At 41.7% G+C, this 27,800-nt stretch overlaps 3 protein-coding genes across 8 annotated transcripts; 2 read left to right on the top strand and 1 right to left on the bottom strand.

Moving 5' to 3' along the window:
* LOC110434030 lies at positions 4,096–5,731 on the top strand. 2 transcript variants are annotated; one of them, XM_021457555.1, is made up of 3 exons: positions 4,096–4,389; positions 4,532–4,675; positions 5,293–5,731. In XM_021457555.1, the coding sequence occupies exons 1-3, from the start codon at positions 4,168–4,170 to the stop codon at positions 5,302–5,304; spliced, it is 378 nt and encodes a 125-aa protein (XP_021313230.1). In that variant the 5' UTR covers positions 4,096–4,167; the 3' UTR covers positions 5,305–5,731. The 2 variants fall into 2 exon arrangements, with proteins under 2 accessions (XP_021313230.1, XP_021313229.1); XM_021457554.1 differs by having other exon boundaries at positions 4,106–4,389; positions 5,215–5,731.
* LOC110433575 lies at positions 10,008–12,788 on the bottom strand. 4 transcript variants are annotated; one of them, XM_021455981.1, is made up of 5 exons: positions 11,934–12,788; positions 11,685–11,783; positions 11,135–11,340; positions 10,930–11,038; positions 10,008–10,326 (listed from the first exon to the last, which is right to left on the bottom strand). In XM_021455981.1, exons 2-5 carry the CDS (start codon positions 11,743–11,745, stop codon positions 10,289–10,291), a joined length of 414 nt encoding a protein of 137 aa, XP_021311656.1. In that variant the 5' UTR covers positions 11,746–11,783; positions 11,934–12,788; the 3' UTR covers positions 10,008–10,288. The 4 variants fall into 4 exon arrangements, 2 of the variants coding, with proteins under 2 accessions (XP_021311656.1, XP_021311655.1); XR_002451063.1 differs by having other exon boundaries at positions 10,888–11,038; positions 11,685–12,788; XR_002451062.1 differs by having other exon boundaries at positions 10,408–11,038; positions 11,685–12,788.
* LOC110433574 lies at positions 12,806–18,204 on the top strand. 2 transcript variants are annotated; one of them, XR_002451061.1, is made up of 2 exons: positions 12,806–13,834; positions 14,361–18,204. XR_002451061.1 is itself a non-coding variant. In XM_021455979.1 (2 exons), exons 1-2 carry the CDS (start codon positions 13,304–13,306, stop codon positions 18,190–18,192), a joined length of 1,785 nt encoding a protein of 594 aa, XP_021311654.1. In that variant the 5' UTR covers positions 12,806–13,303; the 3' UTR covers positions 18,193–18,204. The 2 variants fall into 2 exon arrangements, 1 of the variants encoding a protein (XP_021311654.1); XM_021455979.1 differs by having other exon boundaries at positions 16,939–18,204.

Raw genomic sequence — 27,800 nt, forward strand, 5'->3', positions numbered from 1 at the left:
AATTCAGTGCTCGTACGTGTTGTAATGGTGTTCTCTGGTTTTTTGCAGTATGTTTTTCAGGTGATGTTGCAGTAGGATAGGGTTCCGGCGAGCTCTCGGGTTCAGATCTCGTCATTGTTGCAATGGTTCTATCTAGACGTTGCAGTAGGTTTTAGTCGTTGTTGCAGTTTTGTGTTTTGAGATGTTGTTTCAGTTGCTTCAGTCTGCATATTGTAGTAGTTTGTTTTATGTTGTTACAACATTTGTTCGGTGTTGTTGTAGTACTATGTCCATGGTGTTTTAGTTGCTCCATCCAATGCTTTAATCTGCACTGTTGTATTAGTTGTTGCAACAGTTGGTCGATGTTGTTGTAATACTATGTCTATGGTGTTTCGGTTGCTCCATCCAATGCTTCAACCTACGTTGTTGTATTAGTTGTTACATGTTGTTGCAACAGCCGTTTTTTGTTGTTGTAATACTATATTTATGGTGTTTCAGCTATTCTATCCAATAATTCAATCTGTATGTTGTAGCAGTTGTTTGCATGTTGTTGCAGCAGTTGTTCTTGTTTGTTGTAATACGATGTTTATGATGTTTCAGCTACTTCAACTTGTTTGTTGTAGCAGTATGTCAGATATTGTTGTACTATTATACATATTGTGTTGCAGCGTCAAGTGTGGGGATAGGTTGTAGGGACGAGTTAGCGGCAGGCAGATCTGTTAGGGGCCGACAAAGCGAGGGGCAGGGCGGATCCCATGCTCATGGGGGCGGAGGATGGGCTCCTTGCGCGGGGAACGGACGAAGTGCTGTCCTCTGCGCGGGGCGAGCGGGGTAGGGGTAAGTTGGTTGGGAGAGAGCGGATAAGAAACGGTCTTCCAGACGGGGCGAGTGGGGCAGAGGTGAGTTGGTTAGAGACGGATGGGGGGGTTTTTTTTTTCTTTTCGGTAGCGCGGGTGGGGGGCTCGGCGTCCGGACGCGTCGTTGGCGTCGGACGTCCGGACGCTAGCAGTACCCATTGAAGTAGTAACTAGAGGCGCCTCGTTGTCGACGAAGACATCATTTATCACTGAAAGCATACCACCGTTAAATCTTAAAATAAATTCAAAAATATAAAAACTAAAAAAATATATAATATCTATCTATATCTACTCGTTCATACAAGATTTGATTTCTATATGTTTTGGATTTCATTGCAACACACGGATATGATTTATCTATAATACCTAATGTTAATTTAGTTCTTCGTCCGTTCACTGGTTTTGCTTTTTCTCTGTAAAAATAAAACTGCCTCCATACTATCATTCTCTATTTTTGTGTTTTCTATTCAGAATTTTTATATCTGTGTCTTCTCTTTTTTTCTATTTTTCCTCCGTTTTCATCTTTTAGTTCTGAGATGTTATCCGCAAGTTACCTAGAGTAGCAAAGGATCCAACTAACCTAATTGCAGGCTTTAATTAAGTAATAGAACCATGGATTTTTATAGGTCCTCAAGGCACTTATAATGCAAGATTCTATCACAGAGTCCAAGACAATTAGTTACATATTATTTATGGTATTTTGCTAATGTGGCAGCATATTTATTGCAGAAAGAGGTAGAAAAAATAAGACTTCAAGTCTTATTTAGACTCTAAGTCCACATTGTTCGAGGTAATAAATAACTTTAGACTCTATGATAGAGTCTGCATTGTGAGTGCCCTCATGGTATTTAACATAACACATAGGTAGTATAAAAATTAAAGTTAATAAGTTATGATATATCTAAATATTTCCATGCTTTGTAAATATATCAAAATTGTATTTGATATATGTTAGTAGGATATTGATATATTGTTACAATTATTAACTTATATTGTTGTGTGTGTGAGCGCGTGCGTGTATACTGTTTGTGGTCGTTTTCGTAAACATATAATAGTTTTTGTCATTGCAATGCACATGCATGTTTTGCTACTTAATTAATTATTATGTGCAATAAAAGTGGATTTCTGTACCAAAAATTGATAAGAGGTTGACTGAACCTAAATAGATGACTATTATGTGTATTTGCTGTCAAGCCGTGGTGTGTGTGTGTGTGTCATGTCGAGCACGAAAACTGCCACGATATATGGTGTGGTGCCGCGCTTCCGTGATGTCCAGATTCATTCTCTTCTATTTGTCTTCCTCCTCTAGCGTCTACAAGAAAGACACCATCATCCCACCTCCCATGCACAACCAGACACTTTAATCTTGTGCGTGCAGGTGTTAATTAGAAGAGCTAGCCTCTAGAACCACCATCCCCTTTGATGGCATCTTTGTCTTCACTGCAACGACCAATCAACTATATTGAACAACCCACTACGTTGACTAATGAAAATAATATCAATGGGCTGCCCACGGTACGAAATCCTTCTTATTTTTTCTCTAACTTTGTCCCTAACTGTGGAGATGGTGGTGAGGGAGAGAGCATACATCGGCGACACGTGTGCGAGAACAAGGACCTATCTGGTAGGGTTCATTCTTAGCTCCGGCTCTATCTTTTCTAGATGAGCCATACTAAACATTTTGTAGGAGAGACTAGTTTTCCAATAAAAAACAAAGGAGCCAGGAACATTTTAGAGGAGCCACGGTGGCTCCTTCAAAATGGTTATAACTCCTCAAAAAAGCCCTGCCAAATACCCTTTAAGTAAATCAGCTCATCGAGAGGAAAAAAAATTGAGACCTTGAAATATATCCCTCATCCATCCATTAGTGTGATACCCGATCGATGCAAGCAACCATAATTTTCAATCGTCTATTCGTGTAGAGAACTAGGAGGATTCTCCGTGTGTTGCCGCGGATATAAAGAAAGAATATAAATATATTAGAGTGTTAATCAATAAGAATTAGGAGATGTATATATATGTTGTTAGTAATGCAGTAATATATGTCGATAAATAATATGGTTTGTTAATATGAATAGCTTGAATGCACACATAATGTCATGTGTTAGTGGATGCTGATGTGGACACTTTGCATGACGAAATAGTTGAATGTGCTATGTACTAGTGGAATGTTCTAATAGATGCTGATGTGGACACTTTACATGTCAAGAAAAATAGCTAGTGGAGTTTATCTTTATAGATAGATGTAGTTCTAACAATAATGATATATATTGCAGCGTCAATCAAACCATGACAGCGAAGATAATTAATCGTCACCAATAAAACTAAGCGGCACAATTTAAGAATCGATGCCTAACTCGTGGCTAGGTAGCTACAACTGCAAGTCGTCTTTAACTTCAACGCTCTGGCGGAGGAGCTGCATTATAAAAAAAAATGAGAAAGAAATAAGAAAAACGCTCGGATGCTGCTGCTACCGGTTTGCAGTTGCAGGCTGCATTTTTTTTTTTTTGAGAACACAGGTTGCATTGTTTAGCCTGCTGCTGACATGGATGCACCTTCTCACCTCTCACATGGTGAGTTACCATACCTAGCTAGGCGTTGTCTTACAGAATTACCAATCACAGATTAACGTTAACACATCTAAAAAAATATATCGATAGAGAATGTTATAATGTGACATCGAATAACACAAGAAATGCATTCAGGGATTCCGTCTACTGATTTTGCCCCGATGTGACGTGACCATGTGTTGCAAGACTCTAGTCTAGTTACTGGGCTGGTTTTTCAAGCTCACTGCAAATCCTTGATTGTCTTTCTTCTTGGGCTTTCTTTATCCATGGGCCGACCGCGCGAGGTGGGCCTCGTCGGTAAGTACAGACCTCCCTCTCTCTACTATCTATCTACCCTACTAATGCACCAACATTTTCTTTCCTACATCCACACCAACAAATGTCCCCCGCTGAGAAGTTCTCCTTCCATCCACCCCAAAAATTGTATCTATCTACCCTACTAATGCACCAACATTTTCTTTCCTACATCCACACCAACAAATGTCCCCCGCTGAGAAGTTCTCCTTCCATCCACCCCAAAAATTGTACCCAATAAAATGACTCTATAGAAATCAACCATCCAGATTACTTTTTAATCTTCTCTCTCCTCACTCACTCAAATCTAACGTACAGAATTGTGCGTATGGTCCTCAGCCTGCCCATCTCTCACCACGCGCACCATCCCTCTCCATCGCTTCCCACGCCTGCGCCAAACGGCCAGGGGGGTTCGAGCCCTGTTCTCTTTTTTTTTAAAAAAAGAAAATATCATCCCCGCGGCCACCATGACCTCTAACCTGATCCGTCTGCGTGAGCGCGACCGAGCAAGCAGCGAGGCAGAGAACCTGCCCCCGCCCCAACCGGCTGACGGGCACCACTGCGCCGCATTCCCGCACGCCGGGCGCCCGCACCACCATCGTGTGCATGGACCCGCCAGGCACTGGTGTAGGTGTGCCAACGCTGGCATCCAGTTGGACTTGCCGACGAGTGGCCGTCTAGGACTCCAGGTCCTGTCCGTCATGCGCCGCCCTGCTCTCTTCCCTTTGGTGGCCTAGGGTTTGAATATTGGAGAATGGACGACGATTAGTTAGGCTCAGGGGATTGTCGATTTGTGAGGCTACAATTTAGTGAAATTTCTTCATTTTCCAGGAAGCTGTGCGAGGAGATGGACTGGGCCGGTGGAGCTATGTGGTCAACGCTGCCGGTGCCGCGGTCAAGCCAAGGGAAGGGTGTCGGTCGGCGGCGCCTTCAAGGCTGTCCCGCTCCAGTACCCGGTGCCGCCCATCGATCGAGGTGAGGCCAACTAGAAATTCCCCAGTGCAGTTCCTTGCGTGCGGTTTGATCTCGTCGAGGCAGGTCAAGTCCTGGCCGCGGTTCTCCAAGTTGCCATCCAATTCAATGGTGGCCAACGTGGGGAACAAGCTCCGCAAAGGCCAAGCTGGTGCGAATTCCTGTCCCGAGCACTCGATTTCATTTATGGGTTTCGCCACAGATCGAATTGCAGCCAGCAGGATCTTGATCACTATTCACCAGTACTTATTGGCTGCGATCGTATTCTTTCTTTGACTTTGGATTATTGCCCCCGGACAAATAGATAGGGTCCTTGCGTTTACGGTTGTTGGTAGAAGTTTTTAATAATTTATTTATGCGAGCTCTCCAATTTATGTTTTTGGATAAGTGTCTTGGCTTCTTGTTAATTTATGCACAGAGAAACAGTAATCATAATTTTAGCTGGTAATTCAAATGTAGAGTGATCATTTTAGTTGACCTTCGATGTTAGTGGTAATTGAACTGTTAAATGATCCCTTTTCCATTATATTTTGATTTGTCAGGTTCTTCTTGGAGATGTGGTTGCTAGCAAATATAGCTTGGTTCTTCGGTTTGTTAAGGGACAGTTTGGTGAATTTCAGGTGAACCTATAGAAATACTTGTGCTGAGAGACAAAGACTAGATCATTAGCTTTTGGCGTCGTCAACTGACGACCAGCCTGAGCATCCCTCGCACGACAACGATGACGACAAAGACGATTCAGCGGCGGCGGTATCCCCATGACAATCTGAGGATGACGAGCACCAATACTTGAGATCCATGGCGCTCGCAGTGTAAGCTCTTCTGCAGCTGTGCAACGTTCAGGTATAGCTGCTTTTGATGCCATGCCAGCGTGTATATGTGCTTCTGGGTTCCTTGTGGCAGCATGTTATTTGTATCAATAATGGTTGTCAGGTAACCTGCTTGTTATAAATTGCACTAAAGCTGCTATGTGGTGGTTTGTTTATCTTGGGGTTCCTTCTATTATATGGCCGCAAATTCAGATAAAGTTAAAATGGTTAACTGCACATTCTTAGGTTCTGTAAGAGCTCTATGCATATGTCATTCTTGGAATTGTTGCCTTTTCAGTTATATTTTGAGCTTGATGACACAAATGAATTTAGCCTTTTATTGTCTGGTTACATACTACCGTAGCGTTAGCACGGGCACTATACTAGTAGTACTAAATTGTCGACGTGATCTGATTTTACTTCATGAACTTAAAACTAGACATTTGCCCTGAACTCTCAAAACCATCCAAACTACATCCACCCCTGTTTTGAAGTGGTTTTGATGGCGATATTCTTCCAATTCATATAGAGTTACATGCATGCTTTGGTCTGTTAATACGCAAATATGAGATTGCTGGCATTATTATGTGTACTGAAAATAGACCAAAATCAGACAGTGGTGGATTTAGGATTTTAATTGTAGGGGTACGGACAAAAATGATATAGTTCATCAATATGGATATAACATAATTAGATCACTAAACGGTGATAAAATAGTTGTCAATGTAAAATGTTAAGGTTATTGTATGAGCTGAAGAGATTAGCAGTTATATATAACAATGTATTACACATGTATATATTATTAAGGCAACATATCAAGTGCAAACTAAGTAAGCTGTGCAAACTTGCAAACTCTCAATCGAGACCACTAGATCCCCATCCGATGGCTAGCAACAGAGGTGGGCTATTTTTATAAAAAAACACCCACTAGCCATCATTGCTAATTACTTCTTGGCAACTGCTTCGGTACTCCTTGTGAAAAATACACGAATCTCAAAACAGTCAATTAAAAAAATTAATTATTTTCTATTTTGATTTGTTGTCTGAATCACGGCTGGGCTTAGCCTGTCCAACCCACACCCTGCCCCGAGTCCAGCCCGTCCACCCTGCACCCCTGCTTTGTTAATTCATCAGAGATGGCGAGCAGCTGCGGCTGGTGGACACTCTCTACTTCTCCCCTCCCCTGATCCCGTCGTGCTGCTCCAAGGAGCTTCGGCGGTGGCGGCGGCGCCGGCGCAGTTGAGGAAGAAGAAGCCCCTGCGAACCACCGAACGTGCCGGACGCGCCGCACCCATCAAGCAAGGGTCGTACCAGACTACCAGGCTATCGCTGAAGACGACGACGCTGGCGAGTCCGGCAACGCCGAATACCAGCACTATGTGTGATGCGCTGAGGAAGAGCATTACGCCTCATCAACTTGGCCACCGCTGCCAACGTCCGGCACGTGATCCTCGAGCTGCTTGCCAAGAACCTGGTGTACCGGCGTGTACTGCTCTACCGCGCCCTCCTCATGCCCTTCGCAACGTTCGCGGCGGTCGTGAACAATAGGCTTCCATGTGTCGGCCGGCTCCGCGTCAGGTGCGCCCATGCTAGTGGCAACACTCACCAACTGGCAGCCACGACCGCGTTCATGGCGCACCTGGTGAACCAAGGCGTGGCGCACAACCTACTGGCACTCGAGCTCTTGCTTCTTGACCGGCTGACGGACGTTGTCGTGGGCTTCGCATGGGAGTGCGGCACGGGCACGCCGCACTCGATGCCGCCTCCGATGAATTAACGGAGCAGAGCGGGCGTGCTGGACTCGGGGCTAGGTTGGACAGGCTAAGCCCAACAGCGACCCATGCAACAAATCAATAGAAAATAATTATTTTTTTCATCAGCTGCTTTGAGATTCGTGCCATTTTTAGAAGAGGGAGTACTGGAGCAGTTCTCTTACTTCTTTTGTAATTGACCCATCCCCAATCTCCCGTAGCTGATTATCCTGTCGCTTGGTTCCTCCTCCTCGGTTTCCCTTTTACCGTGACTAGCCGCTGCCGCACATCCCCACACGCGCCATGGACTTTGACGCCCATCCCCATCGAGAAGGAAGCCACGAAGCTCGTCAGGAAGGAGAGCCCTACGTCGACGCCGCCCGTCAGCGCGCTGCACTTGAGCAACGACAGCGACACGACCAGCAAGGTGAGGCACGTCGTCGTGCCGACTGTGCAAATGTACAGATGCTGCTTCCGAACGACGCGGCTGATGAGCCGCCGGATCCGGGAGGGCGGGCGCTATGGTTGCCGGGAAGCGCAGAGGGACTCCAAGGACCGGCCTCCACAAGTCGTGGCCGTCCACGAGCACGAGCTCGAGTGCCGGCTGGATGGGAGGCTCGGCGGCCGGCTGGCTTGGCAGCTGCCCAAGGGATGGGCGAACCTAGTGCGACTGGGCCGACGACAGAGGAGAAAAGAATGAGGAGATTGACTGGAGGGCACGAAGGGGTCTTTTTTGCAAAATGGATAGAGGGGTGGGGGGCGGTTGTAAAATTGACCCACCTCTGTTGCTAGCCATCGGATCGGGATCTAGTGATCTAGATTGAGAGTTTGCAAGTTTGCACAGCTTGCTTGGTTTGCACTTAATATGTTGCCTATTATTAAAGGGTATTATATATACTAGATATTTTTCAAGAAATTTTGGGGAGACAGCTGTACCCCATGTTACTACTCTACATCCGCTTGTGACCATAAGCACTGTGGTTTATGGTCTATATGAACCATTTATGCAACCAAAAAAATCCAATGGCTGGTTGAATATTTATGTATTTCTACGCCCGCTATCAAAGACCCAAGGTCACTATTTTCGTGTACCCTAGAAGCTGGTTACATGGCTTCTAGTCATTTTCACACGGAAAAAGTCTACTTCTCCTCCCCAATTTTCACGAAAGTCTATTTTTTCTCCCTTAACTCCAAAACTAAACAAACCAACTTTGTTAACTTTTTAAACCGTGTATTTTACCTCCCTAGAGCGGTTTCGAAGGTAGTTTTGCTACAGCGAATGGTGGTTTTGCTACGGTGATGATGGTTTTGTCTTTGTCTTTTTCTCAATTATTTTGGCTGAATCTTTAAAACATCATAGTAAATCATAGAAAAATTATAAAATAGAAAATCTAATTTTGTTGGACTCTACATAAGTAGATCTACACAATGAACATATAATATGGTATGCTTTAGTATAAAGTTTTTGCTATAAAGGTTTTGTCTTTTTTTTTACTTATTTTGGATAAATATTTGAAAAATCATAGTAAATTATAGAAAAAATCATGAAATAGAAACCCTAATTTTGTTAGACTCCACATGAGCATATCTATATAGTAAATATATAATATGATATGCTTTACTACATTTTTTGTTGTAGCTTTATATCTACGCTTTTTCTGTAATTAATTGAAATAATTCATAGTTGTAGCTTCTATAATTATTTTGTTAGACTAAAGCATACATATATTTTATGTTCATTGTGTATATATACTCATGTGGAATCTAACAAAATTAGATTTTCAATTTTATGATTTTTCTATGATTTACTATGATTTTTAAAAGATTCAACCAAATAAATAAAAAGAAGAAAAGGATAAAACCTTTATAGCAAAAACTTTGTACTAAAGCATACTATATTATATGTTTACTATGTTGATATACTTATGTGGAGTCCAAAAAATTAGATTTTTCATTTTATGATTTTCTTGTGATTTGCTATGATTTTTCAAAGATTCCAGCTGAAATAATTAAAAAAGAAAAAATATAAAACCACCATCACTGTAGTAAAATCACTATTTATTGTAGCAAAAGCCGCCTTCAAAACCACTCTAGTGAGGTAAAATACACGGTTTGAAAAGTTGAAGGAGGCTGCCCAGTTTTGAAGTTGAGGGAGGAAAAGCAAAGTTTTGTGAAAGTTGGGAAAGAAAAATAGAGTTTTCATTTTCACACGTCTACTATTTCTAGGCACTCTGTGGTCTCAAGTAGTTTTAAACCATCTGACTCTCCATCGTGGATTTTCACAATTCTACGTCTTTTTTTGATCCACAGCTCAAAATTTTCAAGCATTTTAGGGATAAGGAATAGCGGGATGCTAGACAATTCAGATGCACTTTTTGTACGACCAAGATGTTTAATAACTGGGAGAAGATTTTTAAGCAAGTTTCAAGTGCCATATAACAAGTTTGAGGGTTTCTATGCCACCAGCCTCTCGAAATCCCATGGTCATGAATTTTCGCCATTTCTACTTTCTAGGTCGTTGTTTCGATGGCTTATATATTACTAGGTGGCGTGCCCGTGCGTTGCTACGGGATACCTAACATCTTATATTTAAAATACACGGATCGCATGATAAAATAACAATACCGTAAAAATTAAATATTAACATTAAAAACTAATATTTAATTAAAAACAAAGTTTGTGAAATTAACACATAGTATCCTGCCAGCAATAACTCAACTCAAATCATCTTACAAATAGTAGCATGTAGAATCATTGTAACACGCAGACTGCTAGTATTTCTTGGATGCACAGGAAAATTATGCATCATTATATTAAAGTTGGTTGGGTGTTTCTGGTCTACATAGTCAACATTACAATGCCCGCCATCCACTAAATAATACTTAAGAGTGAGTATTGCAATAACAAAATCACATAACACAAAATGTGAGCCTACTCTCCCAACACATTGAATAATATATGTTCTAAATTACAGTGAGATACCACCAAAATACCAAATAATTACATGTGCTTGTCAGGTACATACAGTGCCTCCTCGCTGTTGTAGCAAATATCTATCATTGCGGCCAACTTTTCCTTTGAAGTGCTAGCACATCTGTGGAGAAATACATTACGAATTGAAGTGCTTATTTACTCATATCATACTCCATAAGTTAGAGAGCAGTAAATGACTTACTCTGAACTATTGGAAGTATTCATTTTTGCTGTTGCTAGAACTGTTTTGCGTTTTAGTTTGCATTTCAGACAGTAATAATCTGTCTTTTCTAAATCCTATGACACAATGCCAAGTTAAGAAAAGGTATTTATCAAATAGTTGCATATAGATATCAAGCAATAAGGACATCAAAATGTCATCATACAATAGTAAGGAAATAACCTCCACGTTGTTGCATGTCAGGTCACATTCAATGTGAACCCAAATGTGGCACTCATCATAACAAACCCGGGACAAAGTGCCTTTCAAGCCAGTACCCAGAATATTCAAGAGGATATACAACCAAAGCATGTATTCTTCTAAGCTCTTACCCAGTTTCCACCATCTGTGTGGTGCTAAATTTTCTTACATATGCCATAGTATTATTTCAACTACAATAACTACAGAGTAATTCTTATAGACATGGGTCATCAAAAGGAAGAAAGGATGTGTAAAGAATACCTGAGATGAAGTATCTCACAACTCAAAAGGTTAGCCACAAACCTTTTCGTAGTGCCGAGCACCTGCTCATCCCTTGCTTCCTTTTTTTCGGAACCTTGGATGGTAGGCGATTATCACAGCTATCACAAGACAGTGCCAATTTTCGAACAACCTACAATTTAGCGAATTAAATTGAGGCCAGCTCAAAAGATGTATCAAGGGAAGTAGCTCCAGACTGGACTTGTACATTTTCACCATATCAGGTTACCTGAGAATCGGATTGGCACTCTTGCTCGTTATTTGAATTCGCCTCTTCCTGAAAGCTATTAGGATCAGACTGCTTATTTACAGACTTCCGCAGTGAGCATACCCCATCCATTTTTTGATAAAAAATCACGTTCAGTGAGAAAAGCTGCCTCAATTGCTGCACGGAATTTGCTTGGTCTGAGCTTATACAGCGGCTACCTTTAAAAGCTGACAGAACAAAAGAAGCATATAGATACCAAATTAGAAACATAATGTCTTCTAGAATTTGAGTCTACATAGCCTAAGCAAAAGAACCAAACGGCCCCCAAATCAATAGCACTGCTCCGCACTAACTACACATGAAACTTGGGCATTTGACGATTGAACATTTGTCTGCATTCGAATCCACAGTGTGATCACCTTTTTTGACAAACGGAATTGCATTCGAGACTCATCGATCACCCAAAAACCATTACAAGATCAGTGCCAATTTAGCAGCTAAAGCAACCATCAGAGCATCGAATACACAGAATGAATGAAAATAATCTAAAGCAGAGTGCAGCGCTGCTTACAATCTAGTTCCTGGTTTTGGCTTGTCGCGCCGGGCAAGCGCATGGATGCAGTACGCGACATCCGCCCGTGGCTCGCGATGGACGTTGCTGCCACAATCTCTGCAACACCGACACCAACAAACCCATCAGACAAAAACTCAAACTGAGAAATGCTAGAAAAACCACAACACGCGACAATCCGACTATACAAATGCCCAATCTTGAAATTCAAAATGCATAAGAAGGGAGAGGGAGCTAGGAGATGAACACATATGCCAATGTGGTGGCGTGTCGATGGGAGGGCGGCCAAGGCATCGATTTGACTGGCGACGACATCGATCTGATCGCCACAACGCAGATCTAGTTGGGGGAGACAAAGGAGGGGGCACATCAACTGGAGGGCGACTATGTTGATGTGGCTGGGGGCGGCGCCAATCCATGTGCCCCAACACTGGTCAAGTTAGGGGAGACGAAGGGGCGCAACACATCGATGGGGTGGCGCCCATGATGTCGATCCGGTTGGAGACGACGTCGATCTAACCGCCCCAACGTTGATCTAGCCAAGGGAGATAGAGCGAGAGATCGGGGCGTAGGGGTTCATCTTGTTGTCGAGCCGGCGATGCTCGTTGACGTTGGCCGCAGCTCCTGCGGTAGCAGTTTGATGATCGAAGGCAGGGGCAGTCTGACTTGGCGAGGTGCTCGGTGCAGGTGCGGAGTGGTCTCTGATGGCGACCTCTACTTATCCCACGCGACGGCATCTCCGACGGCAACCTCCATGTATCCCACGCAGTGGGCACGTGCATTGGGCCCGGCCACCGGCGAGCGCAGGCAACGAGCGCGTGCGGTGCGAGCTGCACGTGCAGAGGTGTTGGGCGGAGGAGGAGGCACGAGCGGGCGCGGCGAGCCACCTACGAGCAGGCGCGGGCGTTGGGCATGGCCACCTGCGAGCGCAGGCAGCGGCGTTGGGCGGGAGGAGGAGGCGCGAGCGGCCATCTAGGAGCGGGCGTGTGTGGCGTAGCGAGCAGGAAGGGGATCGCGAGCGTGTGTGGCGGCGCGAGCAGGGAGAGGATCGCAACGATTGCGGGATGGAATTGTTGTTTCCTAATACGGGTCATGGTCGCACGCGCGAGCAGGCAGGACGAAAGAAGATTGTTAGTCTTTTTAGTTGTATATATAGGAGATTATCCAACACGTCCCACAGAGCTTTCTTGGTGCTATCTAGTCTTTGTTGTTTTTGGACTGTCTACTGCACTAGTGCTGGCACTGGATCCTTCCTCTAGACGCTCAGAGTAGTACACGGGCGATATGCCATAACTCCCTTTCCTACCGCTTATTCCCTAGATCCTTGATTCCCCTTTCCTTTAATCCATCTTTTTCCATTCGATCTTTGCTACGTCCGCTGGTTTGCCTTCGATCTGTGCTGTGTTATTTTCTTCCGCTGATTTTTTCAGTGCGTTTCTCTTTGGTGTCTTGCCCCTTTTCCCCCAAATCTCCATTTCCCATTCATTCAATTCGCTCCCATCTTCTATCTGTCCGAGTTTCTGCTCCAGTTCTGGGGAATTTATTCTTCTGAGGCCTTTTTCCTCTCCGATCCATCTTCCTTTCTTGCTTGGTTCGTCGTTCTCATCTGACCTTCCTTCATGCTTTATCCTCTGGATGAAGCACCTGGTTCCAGTTTCTTCTCTGGTTCCAGTTTCTTCTCTTCGACTGTTCGTTTCCTTCTGCCGATTCCTGCCATGGCTAGCGACAACCCTGAAGTTCCGATCCCCTCTGCCATGGAGGATGTGCCCCCTGACCCACCACCACCCATCATTCCACCAGATCCACCTCATCCCACTACTCCTCCTGATATGCTGTGTAGATCTCCAATCATGCATGCCCCTGCTGCTCCGATTGGACCGCCTGACCGAACTAGCGCTTGGTCCAACCGCTCCGATTTGGATCGAACCAACATCTCCACCACCATGCCGCGGTGTTATCAACTCCCCCATGCCCAGCCGGCTCTGCCTGCTGATGACAATCTTCCTCGACACCATCATCAAGCTACAGGACAATCTATGGGGCCAGGCGTTTTGACACACCTGGCGTGGAATTGCAGAGGCTCGGGTGGAAACCTTGGCAGTTCAACCATGAACCATCTCGGCCGTCTCCTGATGTCTACCCGAGCACAGGTATGTTTTCTATCAGAAACTAGAAATTCTTCTATCAATAAAACTGCCATTAAAAATCGTTTTAATTACTATGATGCCTTTGTTGTCCCCGCTCAAGGCCAATCTGGTGGCCTCTGGCTTTTATGGAATGATGATGTTGATCTGAATGTTGTAGACCATAGCCACCACTTCATCTTTGCCTTGTGTAACAATAAAATTACCTCTTCACAGTATGGTCTAGTGTGTTTGTATGGAGACCCTCATCATCGTACCACCAGTTCTATCTGGGCCCAAGTGCTTGACTTTGTTGGTCTTAATACCAACCTGCCTATTATTTGTATGGGTGATCTTAATGAACTGATGCATGCTAAGGAGAAATTAGGTCCTAATTCGGCTGACTTGAATCGTATTAATGAATTTTGTGCGCTTGTTAAACAGTGCGGGTTTATTGATCTTGGTTACAATGGGCCTGCCTATACTTGGACTAATAAGCATTTTTCCTCTGTTCCCACTTATGAGAGACTTGATCGTTGTTTAGGCAATGCAGGATGGTGTCTGATGTTTCCTGCGACCACAGTCTACCATCTCCCTATGATGTACAGCGACCATGCGCCCATCCTTGCGGTTCTCAACTCCCAGCGCCCTCGTATTACTAAACCTTTTTGATTTGAAAATTGGTGGTTAATGGATAATGATTACCATGACATAGCCAGGCAGAGTTGGCATCGCTCTTCTACACGTGATTTCTCTCAAAAAACAAAATTTCTTGCTGCAGATCTCAGGAAATGGAGGAAGAAAAAACCCAACAATAATGACCTGATTGCTCAAATTGAGAATCAAATTCTTGTTCAGCAAAGTCTGCCCCCATCCCAACAAGACCACAATCTGCAGCAGCACCTTCATGATAAACACTAAGATCTCATGGGCAAAGAAGAACAGTACCACATCCAAAGGGCCAAAAAGAATTGGGCGCTCGCAGGTGATAGAAACACTTCCTTCTTTCACCATGCTATTATCAAGAGAAATAGGAAGAACAGAATCTCCCACCTCATCAATCCTGACGGTTCTCACTCCACCACCCCTCAGCAACTGGCTGACAGTTTCATCACCTACTTTACTAATATTTTCTCGTCTCATAAGAACAGTCAGCAGCCTACTGATCACACCCACTCTAATATTTTCAATAATAATTGTGCTTCCTCATTGCATCTGCATTCTCGCCCTCATGATTGCGCAACCAACTTTCTTATGATTAACCGAAGCTTGCAGGAAGAGGAGGCAGTCAACAACAATGACACATTCAGGTACACTTATTCCACTCCTACCTTAAATGAAGTATATGACATCATTAAGCAGATGTGGAGCAATGCAGCCCCTGGCCCTGATGGTCTCAATGCAGCGTTTTACAAATCTACCTAGCACTAGGCTAAGGAGGATATTTATAAAGTGGTAAAAGATTTTTATACACATGCTTATTTGCCGACTGATTTCAACCAAACTTTCATTTCTCTTATTCCGAAAAAGACTAATCCGGTTGCTCCTCAGGATTACAGGCCGATAAGCCTATGTAATGTTATTTATAAAATTATCACCAAGTCTTTGGCTAACAGAATCAAGAATCACTTGCCTAATTATGTTTGCCACTCTCAATCTGCTTTTATTGCTAACAGGCATATTTCATCCAACATCATCATTACACAGAAAATCATCCATTCCTTCAACCTGACTAGTTGGAAGGATAAAGCCTTCATTCTCAAAATTGACTTAGCCAAGGCTTTTGATAGATTAGAATGGGGTTTCATTTTTGAGGCTCTCTGCAGATTGGGCCTCACTGAAAATTTTATTAATCTCATCAAAGTCTGCATCTCTTCTCCTACATTTGCAGTGCTAGTCAATGATGAGCCTACTGCACACTTTAACTCTCAACGAGGTTTAAGACAAGGTTGTCCCCTATCCCCTTACCTCTTTGTTATTGCGATTAATGAGCTTTCAATAAGATTGCAGGCAGCGCTTCACAACAGTAACCTTGCGGGTATATCACTTGGGCCCAATGCTCCTAGCATCCATTCCCTTTTATTTGCAGATGATCTTATCCTTTGTGGCAAGGCAACCTTACAAGAAGCCCAAGTGATCAAGACCATTCTTTTTGATTTCTGCCAACAATCTAGTCAGACTCCTAATCTCCAAAAGTCCTCCATTTATTTTAGCAAAAATGTTTCTAATCATGTTAGAAATCAAATTAAAAATATCTTTCCTGTTCCTGACCTGCAACCTAACACTATGCACTTAGGCCATCCCCTGATTTTTAGTCATAGAGATAAGAACAGAGCCTACAGTTTCATATTTAACAAGTTCTTTGCAAAATTTGGAACCCTAAAAGCCAATAAACTTAACCATGCTGGTAGGTTACAGTATATTAAGTCTGTGCTTTCTTCTATACCTATTTATTATATGTCCACTGTCCTCTTCTCCAAATCTTTCATTGAGAAAATTAATACTATCATTAAAAGATTTTGGTGGGCAGGTGTTCAAGAGGAGCAACACACCAATCCAATAGCTTATCGCTCTTGGGATGACATTTGCAAGCCTACTGAACAAGGTGGTCTTGGCATTAGAGATATGGAATTGATCAACAAAAGTCTCATCATTCATTCTGCTTGGAACATAGCCACTAATAAGAATCCCCTCCTATCTGATATTCTTAAAGCCAAATACCACCCTTCTGATTCCTTCTGGAATTCTCCTGCCAAGGGCCCCAGATCCATCTATTGGTCTTCTATTATGCAAATTAAACATCACCTGAACTCCAGTTCTATCTACCAAATACATTCTGGCAATTCCTCCATTTGGTCTGACCCTTGGTCTTCTGTGTCGAATCAAGTCTATGATCACCTCCTCATGCCAGTGGTTAATTCCCCTTTGCCTGCCAAAGTCTCTGATCTTTGGGTTCCTGGCAGACTTCGAACCACCAACTTCTCTCCACCACCTTCAGTGCTCAAGCTGTTCATTCTATAGAAGCCACTCCTGTTGTCAATTCTAATTGTAATGATATTCTCAGATGGACTCCTGCAAAAAATGGAATCTGCACTTCTAAATCTGTTTACCCTTATCTTGCTCATCAGCAGGTACATTACCTCCCTAGTCATGGATCCAGAAGTATAACTGATGATGCAAGAATTATTCTACACAAATGCTGGAAAAGTAAGTCTATTCCTCCTCTTCTCAAAACCTTCGCTTGGAGGCTCCTTAGACGAGCAGTTGCTACTGGTGAGAGAGCTGGGAGGTATTCTGTCCATATAGACAAGCATTGCTCTTATTATGGGGCTATTGAAACTGACCAACATTTGTTTTTTAAGTGCACTTTACCTACTGAGATCTGGTCCACAGCTAACCCTCCCCTCATAACTAATAACATTCCTGCAGAAGAAGACGGAGTCCAATTGTCCCTACCTCTACTAATTACCCCTAACCCAACTGATGAAACTTTATATAAATCTCTATTCATTCTCTGGTATATTTGGAAGGCTCGCAATGATAATATGTTCCAAAGGAGAACATGGACTTCTTCCCAGATTCATCAAGCCGCAAATGCCCACATGAACACTCATCTTGCTGCTCTCAATGAGCAAGATCAGAATCAGCCAGGTACAATTCTACTTTCTGCAGGTCCTAGTCGACTCCGTCAACAGCAGCAGGATGCTCCAAGTGGGACAGAAGCACACACATCATCACCAGTTCAGCCACGAAACAATGAAGCCTCACATCAGGACAACAGTTGTTCCAGAAACTTGCTGGAAAGGTTTTTAGTTCCTTTTCCAACTTTGATTCATGGGACGCGATGTTACACGGATGCCTCAACACAGCCAGACCTAGCTGTCTCTCTTCCCAGAGATGCTGGGATAGGTGTTTTCATTATCAATACTCAAATGTCCCCTCCATTAAGCATTTTCATCAAGGCGGCAATGCAAGATTCCACTTCAGTTCTGATGGCGGAATCAGCAGCTCTTGCTTTGGCAACTGTCCTGCTGGAAAAATTGGAGCTACAGGATGCAATCTTTTTATCAGATAACCAACAGTTGGTCCATTTCTTAAATGGAGCAGATCTCTCTAACCCCCCTGATTGGAGAATTAAACCATATACGCAAATGATCAGTCCCCTCTTGGCAGGCACAAGCTCTTCCATCTGTAAGATCAGCAGATCTCAAAATCAAATGGCAGATTCGCTGGCTCGACAGGCACTTACTGTTTTTCATTCCAATTTCCATAGTTTCTCAGGTGTTTGTTCTAATCCAGAACATGTTCAAGAGTGCCCATTACTTGTGGCACTCCAATCTGTAAACATTAAGTCTGTAATGATTCTAACAACTTCTTGCTGTTAATCAATTATTGAAGTTTCTTGTCAAAAAAATGTTTTGTCAACAATAGCTCGTGATTTCTAACTTTTTTTTGGGGGGGGGGGGGGGGGGGGGGTTCGAAGAACTGTTGAGCCACACGAGATGTTCTAGAGGCTCGATTTAGGCAACCAATATGTCCACTGGTTGATACATTTTTATTCCAATTATAGCTCCCAGATGATGAGTTCTTTTGGTTTCTCACCCACTTGTCACAAAAAGTCGAGGTCACGAATTTGTGGTGTTTATTGGTGTTTATATGGCTATATAAGGTATTATTTTTTATAAAATCTACAACAAAAAATTTATACTAAAGTATGTCATATTATATATATTCATTGTGTAGATCTACTTATATGGAGTCGAACAAAATTAGATTTTTTATTTTATGATTTTCTATGATTTACTATGATTTTTCAATGATTCAGCTAGAATAAATAAAAATGAAAAAGACAAAACCTCTATCACTCTAGCAAAATCATGGTTATTGTAGCGAAACCACCATCGAAAACCGTCTAAGAGGGTTATTTCAACGGTTTTAGAAATTTCAAAAAATAAAATGTCCGATTTCAAAGTTGAGAGGGTTAAGTAGTCCACTTCCATAGTTGAGGGAGGGGGTGAAGTAGACTTTTTCTCATATAGTTTAACCCTTTGAGATGATTTTCTTGTTTCTACCATGTTTTGAGCTATAATTCACCAAGGGTCCAGGAACAACTAGATTCTAGATGACCTGTATGCACCATGATGTCATGTGTCTGGCAGAACATTCTTCAATCCAGTCTCAACTCCCATATAACGAGTTTCTTTTGGGATTTAGAGCACTCCCAATGCAGAAACTATTGTGGTTTCTATAGACATTAATTGCAATGCCACCTAAGCATTTTGCTGATGTGACAATGTAGTTATTGAAGAGAGAGTAAAAATCATAGAAACTGGGTCTAAGTTAGAAACCATGTCTACACAAAATCCAAAATATGAAGTGATATGATTGGCTAAAAATAGAGAGAGAATGCTTGTGATTGGATATAAAAATATTTTATAGAAACTATCCATTGGGACTATAGTTTCTATATATAGTGTCTATATAAAAATTAATGAGTATAGAAACTATATATTGCTCCATCGCCTGTCGTCGTCGTGAACGTGGACTCGCCAGCCATTCCTATCTGTCCTGCTAGCTCTCTATCATCTCAGTCATCATCGATCATCCTATATATATGACCTATTATTTCTATATATGTGGCCAATTATTCAGGTCGTTGGTTGGAACAATGTGACACGGTGTTCTTGCTTACTACTCCAGCTTGTTAACTACTGGCCTGGGGGACAGCAGGGGTAACTTTTCTTGTATTGTGGACCAACACTTCTACTTTCTGATATCAACCGCTTCCCCTCGTCATCTCTTTCCTTTCAGCCCTGTTCCTTTGATCATTCCAAAACCATGGGCATTGGGAGGGACCTCAAATCCCCTTCATTCCCTTCGAATTTTTTTCTCGAATACGCAAAAGGCTTGCGTATCTTTTGTATTAAGTAGAAGCAATTGTTTTTACAGGCGTGCAGGGGCGCGAGGTGGGGCACTGTCCAAAGTTTTTACAAGGATTGCAGCCTCGCCCCCCTTTTCATGCGCAACCTATTACTCCCGAATGAGACAACCCAAATTCCTTGCCGCGGCCTCGATCCATTGATCAGCAGTGTGCTTGATGGTGGACAGGAGCTGGCTGACGGTGGAGGAAGCGCTTCGGAAACAACATGCATTCCGTTCCTTCCAAATTTCCCACACGGCCAAGGCGAAGAGAGTGTCGGCTCCTTTTTGCTTGTCTCCGTGCCATGCCTCCGCCATTGGTCCCACCAGGCTAGCAAGGACGTGCCACCCACATGGGATGCGTCTGCTCCGAGAACCGCTAGCATGGTCCACTAGACCTGGCGCGAGTACGAGCACGAGGCGACGATGTGGTCAATGGTTTCGGGGTCTTGGTCGCAGAGGTAGCAGTGGTCGTATGCGTGTAGCCCATGTCGTCTCCTCCTATCCGCGGTCCAGTGGCGTCCCCGGATGGCAAGCCATAAGAAGATTTTGACTCGAAGGTGGGCCCATGTCTTCCATATCCTGGAGCATCCAGGGATCGAGTGTGAGGCTGTGAGCAGCACCTGGTATGCTGACCTAGGGGTGTACTTGCCATCCGCTGTCCAACGCCATATCAGGCTGTCCTCGCTGTCGCCTAGCTGAATTTGGGACACTAGGTCCCACAGTCTGTGGTAGTCTAGGATGGCCGGGGTAGTGATCCCTCTGGAGATCTGGCGTACCCAAGCTCTTCCAGCCAATCCTTCGGCGACGGTCGTCGTCTTGATGTCCCTTTGGCTGACGAACTCCAGGAGTGAGGGCGCAACATCCTTCACCGCCTGGCCCTGGATCCATCTCCCTGTCCAGAATGTCGTGGAGCGGCCGTTCCCGAGTATCGTGTATGTGAATTATACAACAACGACTGAACGAGTTGATAAAATGCTTTAAGAGTGGAAGAATTATTAGCTCTGAACACAATTATTATGAGATTGAATTTCTCCAGGGGACATAAGTTTTAGGAACTCCTGTTTAATTAGTACCTATAACTAATCAAAATTACTTCTCTTTCCGCTTGCCTCTTTGTTCATTCTGAACGCAATTCCCATGTAGATACCATGTAATCTTATTTTTTCTGGCTGTGATTGAACTTATCGATCATTGTATATGTTTTTTTTCCATCTATATATGCATATATAGTTGTAGGAATTTCCAGTTTTTTTTTCTCTAGCGCATCTTATGTGGAGTCGTAAAAATAAGAGTCTTAGTTTTGATGAAACACTGAAAAAAACAAGTCTTAGTTGAGATCTCCAATCAGTAATAACTAACAAAAGTGCCAGTGCGTTGCAACCCGGGATCATTATCGATTTCTAACTTTTGTCCGTCTCATTGTTTACATTTAGCGGTGGTGGCCTTGATCTCATCGTACGGTAGGCAGAGACAACCATCTCTGAATGTAGACATTTTCTTCCTTAAGAATTATATCCTAAGTCTTAGTTGAGATCTCCAATCAGTAATAACTAACAAAAGTGCCAGTGCGTTGCAACCCGGGATCATTATCGATTTCTAACTTTTGTCCGTCTCATTGTTTACATTTAGCGGTGGTGGCCTTGATCTTATCGTACGGTAGGCAGAGACAACCATCTCTGAATGTAGACATTTTCTTCCTTAAGAATTATATCCTAATCTAAATAGATACCTCTTCTCTAAGTACTCTAAATAAGAATCCAAATATAAAATGATAAGATATAAATGTAAAAAAGTTGACGAGGCCTTTGTATTTGGATCTGAAAGAGTAGCCAAACATGTCTTCTATTTGGATTGAAAAAGCACTTGTGGTTAGTTAGTTATAATAGAAGACAAATTATTGGGCACAAGAAGATACTACGATCATGAGCCATGATAGACCTATATATACTTGTTTTTTTTCAAAAGACAAAATAACCATTAATTAAGTTCTCAATAATATATGATGTATCTGAAGTATTTCTAGCTATTAGTCTATGTAATATATGTATGCCCCGCCACTTCGCCACCACATATAAATATCTATTTAGATAAAAATATTTAAAAACGATATATGTATACTTTTATGAAAGTATTTTTAAGACAAATCTATTCATATAATTTTCACATCTGCAAACTCAACAATTTAAAAGTTATTGATGATTTATATTTCCAATGTTTGACCCAAACCTTGTTCAAAACGATTTCTAAATCCTATACGGAGAGAGTAGTGTTTTGAAATTCTAAAATAAATTTTAGAAAATATGATAGATTGAGAATTTTTAAATTTAGGTGGTTACATAAGAAACTAACCAGTGCATCTACGATGAGTTCGCATCGGGCCTTATTTTTGTTAACAGAGATACACATTTGTTTTTAAAAATATTGTTGGAGGCGTTGATTCCAATGCGATTGTGACTGAGATCCGCGTGGCATACACACAGGACTAAAAAAAATATGTCGGGATAAAGAAGGTCTGGTTGCGCGGCTGAAAGAGGAAAACCGAAAACACAAGGCGATCCGGCCCACCCAACATAGAAAGACGGTCCGAACCGAGGAGCACCCGCTGCCACGCTGCCAATCCTACTCCAATCTCAAGTGAATTGGCCAAAACCGAGTCAATTTATGATTATAGGTTGGATGAAAATTTAAGATGGACTGAAATTTTACTTCTTTATTATTAGGTGTAGATAATAAGATATAAAAAAACCAATGAAAGAAAAATAGTTTGTTATGTTGGCCGGCAGGGCAAATACCAAACGTGTGAGAATCTACCTCCACATGTAAAAGGAAGTAAGGAAGATGCTATATGTTCACATCGCTCTCACCGTCAGGAGTAAACCTGAATCTCGTCTCACACTCGGCGTGTGGCCTCATTGAAGCCACCCGCGATGTTCGTTTGTTTATAACAGATAACAACTTAGTCCCCCATCTGCTATGACCTAGCTACCTCAGCCGGATTTTTCTGATGTCAAAACTTTTCAGTCTGATTTCCTCTACTAGCTAGCTTAGCTAGTTATGGAAGTACATTAATTTTATATTATTCGGCAGATATATCAAGAGATGGACATGCACATGTTCCTGAACGCAGAAGCAATGTTGTGGCTAAGATCAGAAGAGCGACTGCATACATATATATACCGGTTGGCGGTCGCTGTCCATCAGGTGTCTTGTTTTCTGCAGAGATACGATTATATTATATATTGATTTGATTTGATTGGATAACTATGGTGAGAGGAAGCTAAGGGTGTTTCCTACATGGAAGTATCATGTAATAATATATAATCACAGCTGCAGGGTTAATCAGTTTGGATAAACTGCGGGTCCCGTCCGGTCCCATATCATTTGCGCTGTACCTGTAGTATGGAATTGAACTGAAGCAGGTGAGGAGAAGTTTGTGATGACCAAACAAGTGAGAGAAATCAGAAAAGGTCTGCTGGTAGAGATCATGCAGACTTTCATACCTAGACAGGGACAGACACATTTCAGTACATATTATTGGCGAAAGAATTTTAACTACAGAGTGCAAAATGATGCTCAAGCAGTCTATAATAATCATATGATTAAACGGATTTGGATACAGTTGTAATTTAATTACTTGTAGAAAAAGATGCTATATATTATTAGGACATTTCATTATGTACTCGTCATGCTTCATGCTTGAAAGAAAAGAAAAACTAGTATGCTTTAAAAAAAGAAAATCACATATATAAATTGGACAGGGTCTCCCAGCTAGAACATTGTTGTTCGTTGTTGGGCATGAGATAGAGTTTTAGTTGCCCAATTATTGCTTTTATTACCAGGTCATGCATGGCCATGCATGAACGACGAAGTAATGCAAAACAAGTACGTCCGTCCAGGCGTCCACGCAGGTGGTTCCACGTGTTGGGCAAGGAGTATACATACATACACATATACAGACAAATTAACAAACAACATGGAAGGTTCCTAGCTATGAATGCAATGCAATGCGTCAATGGGAAACGAATACTTGGGCAAACAATACAACTCGTTTTCATCCCGTGGATATATATATATATATATATATATACCAAACTTTTCGACGAAGTCATCCCGTGCGTAACTCTGCAACAACGACCCTCGCACACGTATCTTTCATATAGCAGCTAGCTAGCTAGTACCTGTCGCCTGCTTGGCAATATTACCGCAGTATATCCGTCCGATCCTGCATAGACTCTCTGCAGTTACCGTGCATTATTCAGAGTGAGTCAATATAATTAATGTTTCTAATATACGAGTAAGTTATATTATTACTAGCTAGGATTTGAACATAACCAACGCATATATACTAGCTTGATCTGCCATTATCGTTTGTTCTTGCTTGCTCTACTGTCGACGACTGCACAGATCTGGACTGAGCTAGCTAGCTACAGAGATCCTCGATCTTTCGCGGAAAATAGAAGCGTCTCTGTACTGTTCTTGCTCAGTACTTGCCGCCCGGCATGCTAGTTTTTCTCAGTACTAAGGCTTCAAATTAGTCGACAACTAAAGCATGCATGGCAATGTGTATTATTGTGGCATGTTGGTGCATCATCATCTTGCGTTCCATTGTTAACTACTCCCTCTATCCCTATAAGCTGCAACTTCTAAAGTTGTCCTAAATCAAATTTTTAAAACTTTAACCAAATTTATAGAAAAAATGTTATGATTTATAGTACCAAATTAATACCATTAGATTTATTATAGAATATATTTTCATAATTAAGATACTCATTTATCATAGATATTGATACTCTTTTCTATAAAGTTGGCCAAAGTTAAAAAAGTTTAACTGACACGGATTCTAGGAGTTTAAGCTTTCAGGGACAGAGGGTACCGAATTGCACTATAAAGTTTTTATTTTTGACGTAATAATGGAGTAACATGTTTCGCAAAATAAAATAAAATAAAATAAAATAAAATAAAATAAAATAAAATAAAATGGAATAGCATTATATATATCGGCCTCATCATCACAGCTAGCTGTGCACACACATATTAGGTTCCTCCTATATTCAGGTTCAGCATCTTATTGCATTCCATTATTGCTACTATTCAGTGTGTCTAGCTGAACCAGAGAATCAAGCAAAATTCATGGACTGCCGGAGCTTTGACGACATTTTGCATGCAGCTGAGGATCGGATGAATGCGTGTATGCGGTGTGTCGATCGTCATGCATTCATATATTGCCACTGGAGCGAGGTATAGTAGTACACCTCTTGTTCTGTTTTTCCTCAGCTAGAAATACCATACAGTAGGGGAGATTCCTAAACTGTGTAGACGTCCGTCGTTACGACTGCATCAGACAGTATTTTATATATAAGATACACGAGCTAGAACCTGTTATCTGTATCTCATTAGTAGTATATATACAAAAAAGGACCAAATGACAAGCTCGTTACTAGCTTTTTAAACATTTTCCAAATGACGAAACCCATCAGATTGATGTCCCAAATGAAAGCACATCATATTTATTTGGAAAATTTTTTTGTTGCTAATATAGCAAAACTAACAAATCAAATAATGCACTAGTATCATACTCCCCCTTTTCAAATTATATAGCACTTTATGGTTGTCCTAAGCAGGGTTCTCAATTCTGGTATTAACAAATTTTGGGCCACCCCAAAATTACCAAAATTCGTAAAATCCGGCCGAAATTTCACAAACTTTTTTTATTAGACTTACACATGAAGTATACATTTTTTAAAAAAAAATAGATCTAAATAAATATTAGCATGATTTATGACTACACATCTACTAACTACAAGAATATGCAATATAAACAATAAAAAATATGAGTTTAGAGTTATATAGCACAAGAATTAGTGTATTACAATTTTTTTTCTTTCAGCCACCACCAAAATTCACTAAATAATTTGGCAGAGTTAATTAGAGAAGTTTAAATTAGAACAAAACTATAAGGTGACTTGTGATTTGGAACCGATCAGTACTAATATAATTTGCTTGGTGGAATTATATATCACCGGTTATATATATGTGATCCGATGAGATTAAGACCTGAGACCAATCCAGCAGTTTATATATGTATTTAAAAGACCGAGAGGCTTTGTTTGCATCGTCTAGGTAATACACGCTGATGCCATATCGGATCTTTCTCTGCTAGCTAACAACTGAGATGTGGGGATCACTCTGTACAGTGACAGTCCGAAATCAACAAAACAAAGCAATGTTTTTGTCCCTATAAAAAAGAATGGTTTTTGTCGCCGGTGGCTCAGCTCATCGTTTGCAGTTCATATATGCATGTATGCTAGCTGCGATTAGTTACCTATTAATTTAGTCATCACCAAAGCTAGCTATATATATAGTACTACTACTCTATGGAGTGTGGTAGCAGAGAAAATGCCTGCTGGGAACATTATTTGAAGGCCTGCGGATATATGTATTTTGTGCAAATACTAAGGTTTCATTAGTGTACCGAATTTATGGTTTGATGCTTATTATGTTTTAATGAAAATATCAAGAATTATTTGTTTGCTAATGCGTCTTCAGAGAATTAATCATACTTGATGCAGCTGCAGGTCAATCAACCATGGCCAACCATCAGGGACATTGTTTTCAGTCAAAAAAAAAAACCATCAGGGACATAAAGTGTTGACGCTAAAGCACACCGTTACACAAGCACATCCATGTGCACTCACAAAGGTGCACCTCAGCCTCTACTGAAATCACTTTTGGCAAACGTACAAAAACCAAAGAGAGATCGCCTAGGAGTGACCCCGTCAAGACAAGCACACCTTGGGGTTCCCTATAGCGGCGGCAAGCTAGCTAGAACACATTCCATCATTGTTTAGACAAAGCAACCACAACAAATAGGAGATTGGAAGAGATTAGGGCTTGAGAGGTTAAGCATGTAAATCGTATTGTTTTTTGATTGATTGTATATGTCCTTAACCGGCCATATGACCCTTTAATTTATATTTACACGGTGGGAAGTTCTTGCCCTATTTGGATTAGAAACTCTTACAATTTTCTGTTATAACAGAACTATTAACAGGTTGTCAATACTGGCTTGGCCAGTTTCCACAAGTGTGGATCTTCCCGAAGTTATAATTCTAGACTCCAAATTAGATGTTCCATGTATGCATTTCAATCGTCTCGATGACATCTACTCAATGGTGAAGTACAATTGTTGATTTGACTAGTCTTGAAAAATGGGAAACCAGCTATTCTGATTTTACAGAACACTCAAGGTTGGCTAACTTTGGGTCTGAATGTGTATATATGTCCCCTAGTTTTTTCAAATTATTAACTCCTAGAGTAGAATTGCTTAAGGGTCATGATTAATTATAATTCATCGGCCATATTTGTTCTAAGGTTAATAAACATCTCATCAGCCATAACATCTGATCAAGCTTCAACAGATGTACAAATAACTTTTTTTGGTTTCTATACTTGCTTGGTATATATAGATTTTGTAGGAATCAACTCTACTTGTTTCTCCATTGATCCTTCCTTGTGCATTTGCTACAATCTTCTTTTTTTCTTTTTTTTTGTGTGTGCATGAGATAAGCCTAACAGGCACCACCTTGGTTGTATATACGTAAACACCTCTTTGTTGCACAATCTTCTCAGTCCTTTTGTCATCAGTAAATGCAATCATGTTCAGATTATTGTCAACAACAATCAGTCATGGCTACCTTATAGCGATAGAGGACCAAAGGTAGTGTGCTGCTTGGCCGATTGTTGTTGATCCACATGAATAGTAGCCATATCTTAACAACAACAATAGTGGCTACCTCATCGCTACAATGGTTGATGATCCAATTATCTTCATGTCTTGATGGTCAGTTTGAGTTCTTTGCCAATTCATTTGCTTCTAAGTATCTGCGAACACAAGGTTGAAATGTGCCCTTGTGGTTCGATTTGTGATGAGTGATTGTCAACGTGATCCACGACCTAGGTTGAGTTAGTGACTAACCATTAGCGTGAGTTGGATCGTGCGACGTGTCTCTTGGCTTGTGATGTGCAGGTGTGGAGCTCGGAGGTGGTGGTCGACGGTGAGGAGAAAATCAAG

This window comes from Sorghum bicolor, chromosome 3 (assembly GCF_000003195.3).
Source record: "Sorghum bicolor cultivar BTx623 chromosome 3, Sorghum_bicolor_NCBIv3, whole genome shotgun sequence".
Taxonomy (NCBI): Eukaryota; Viridiplantae; Streptophyta; class Magnoliopsida; order Poales; family Poaceae; genus Sorghum; species Sorghum bicolor.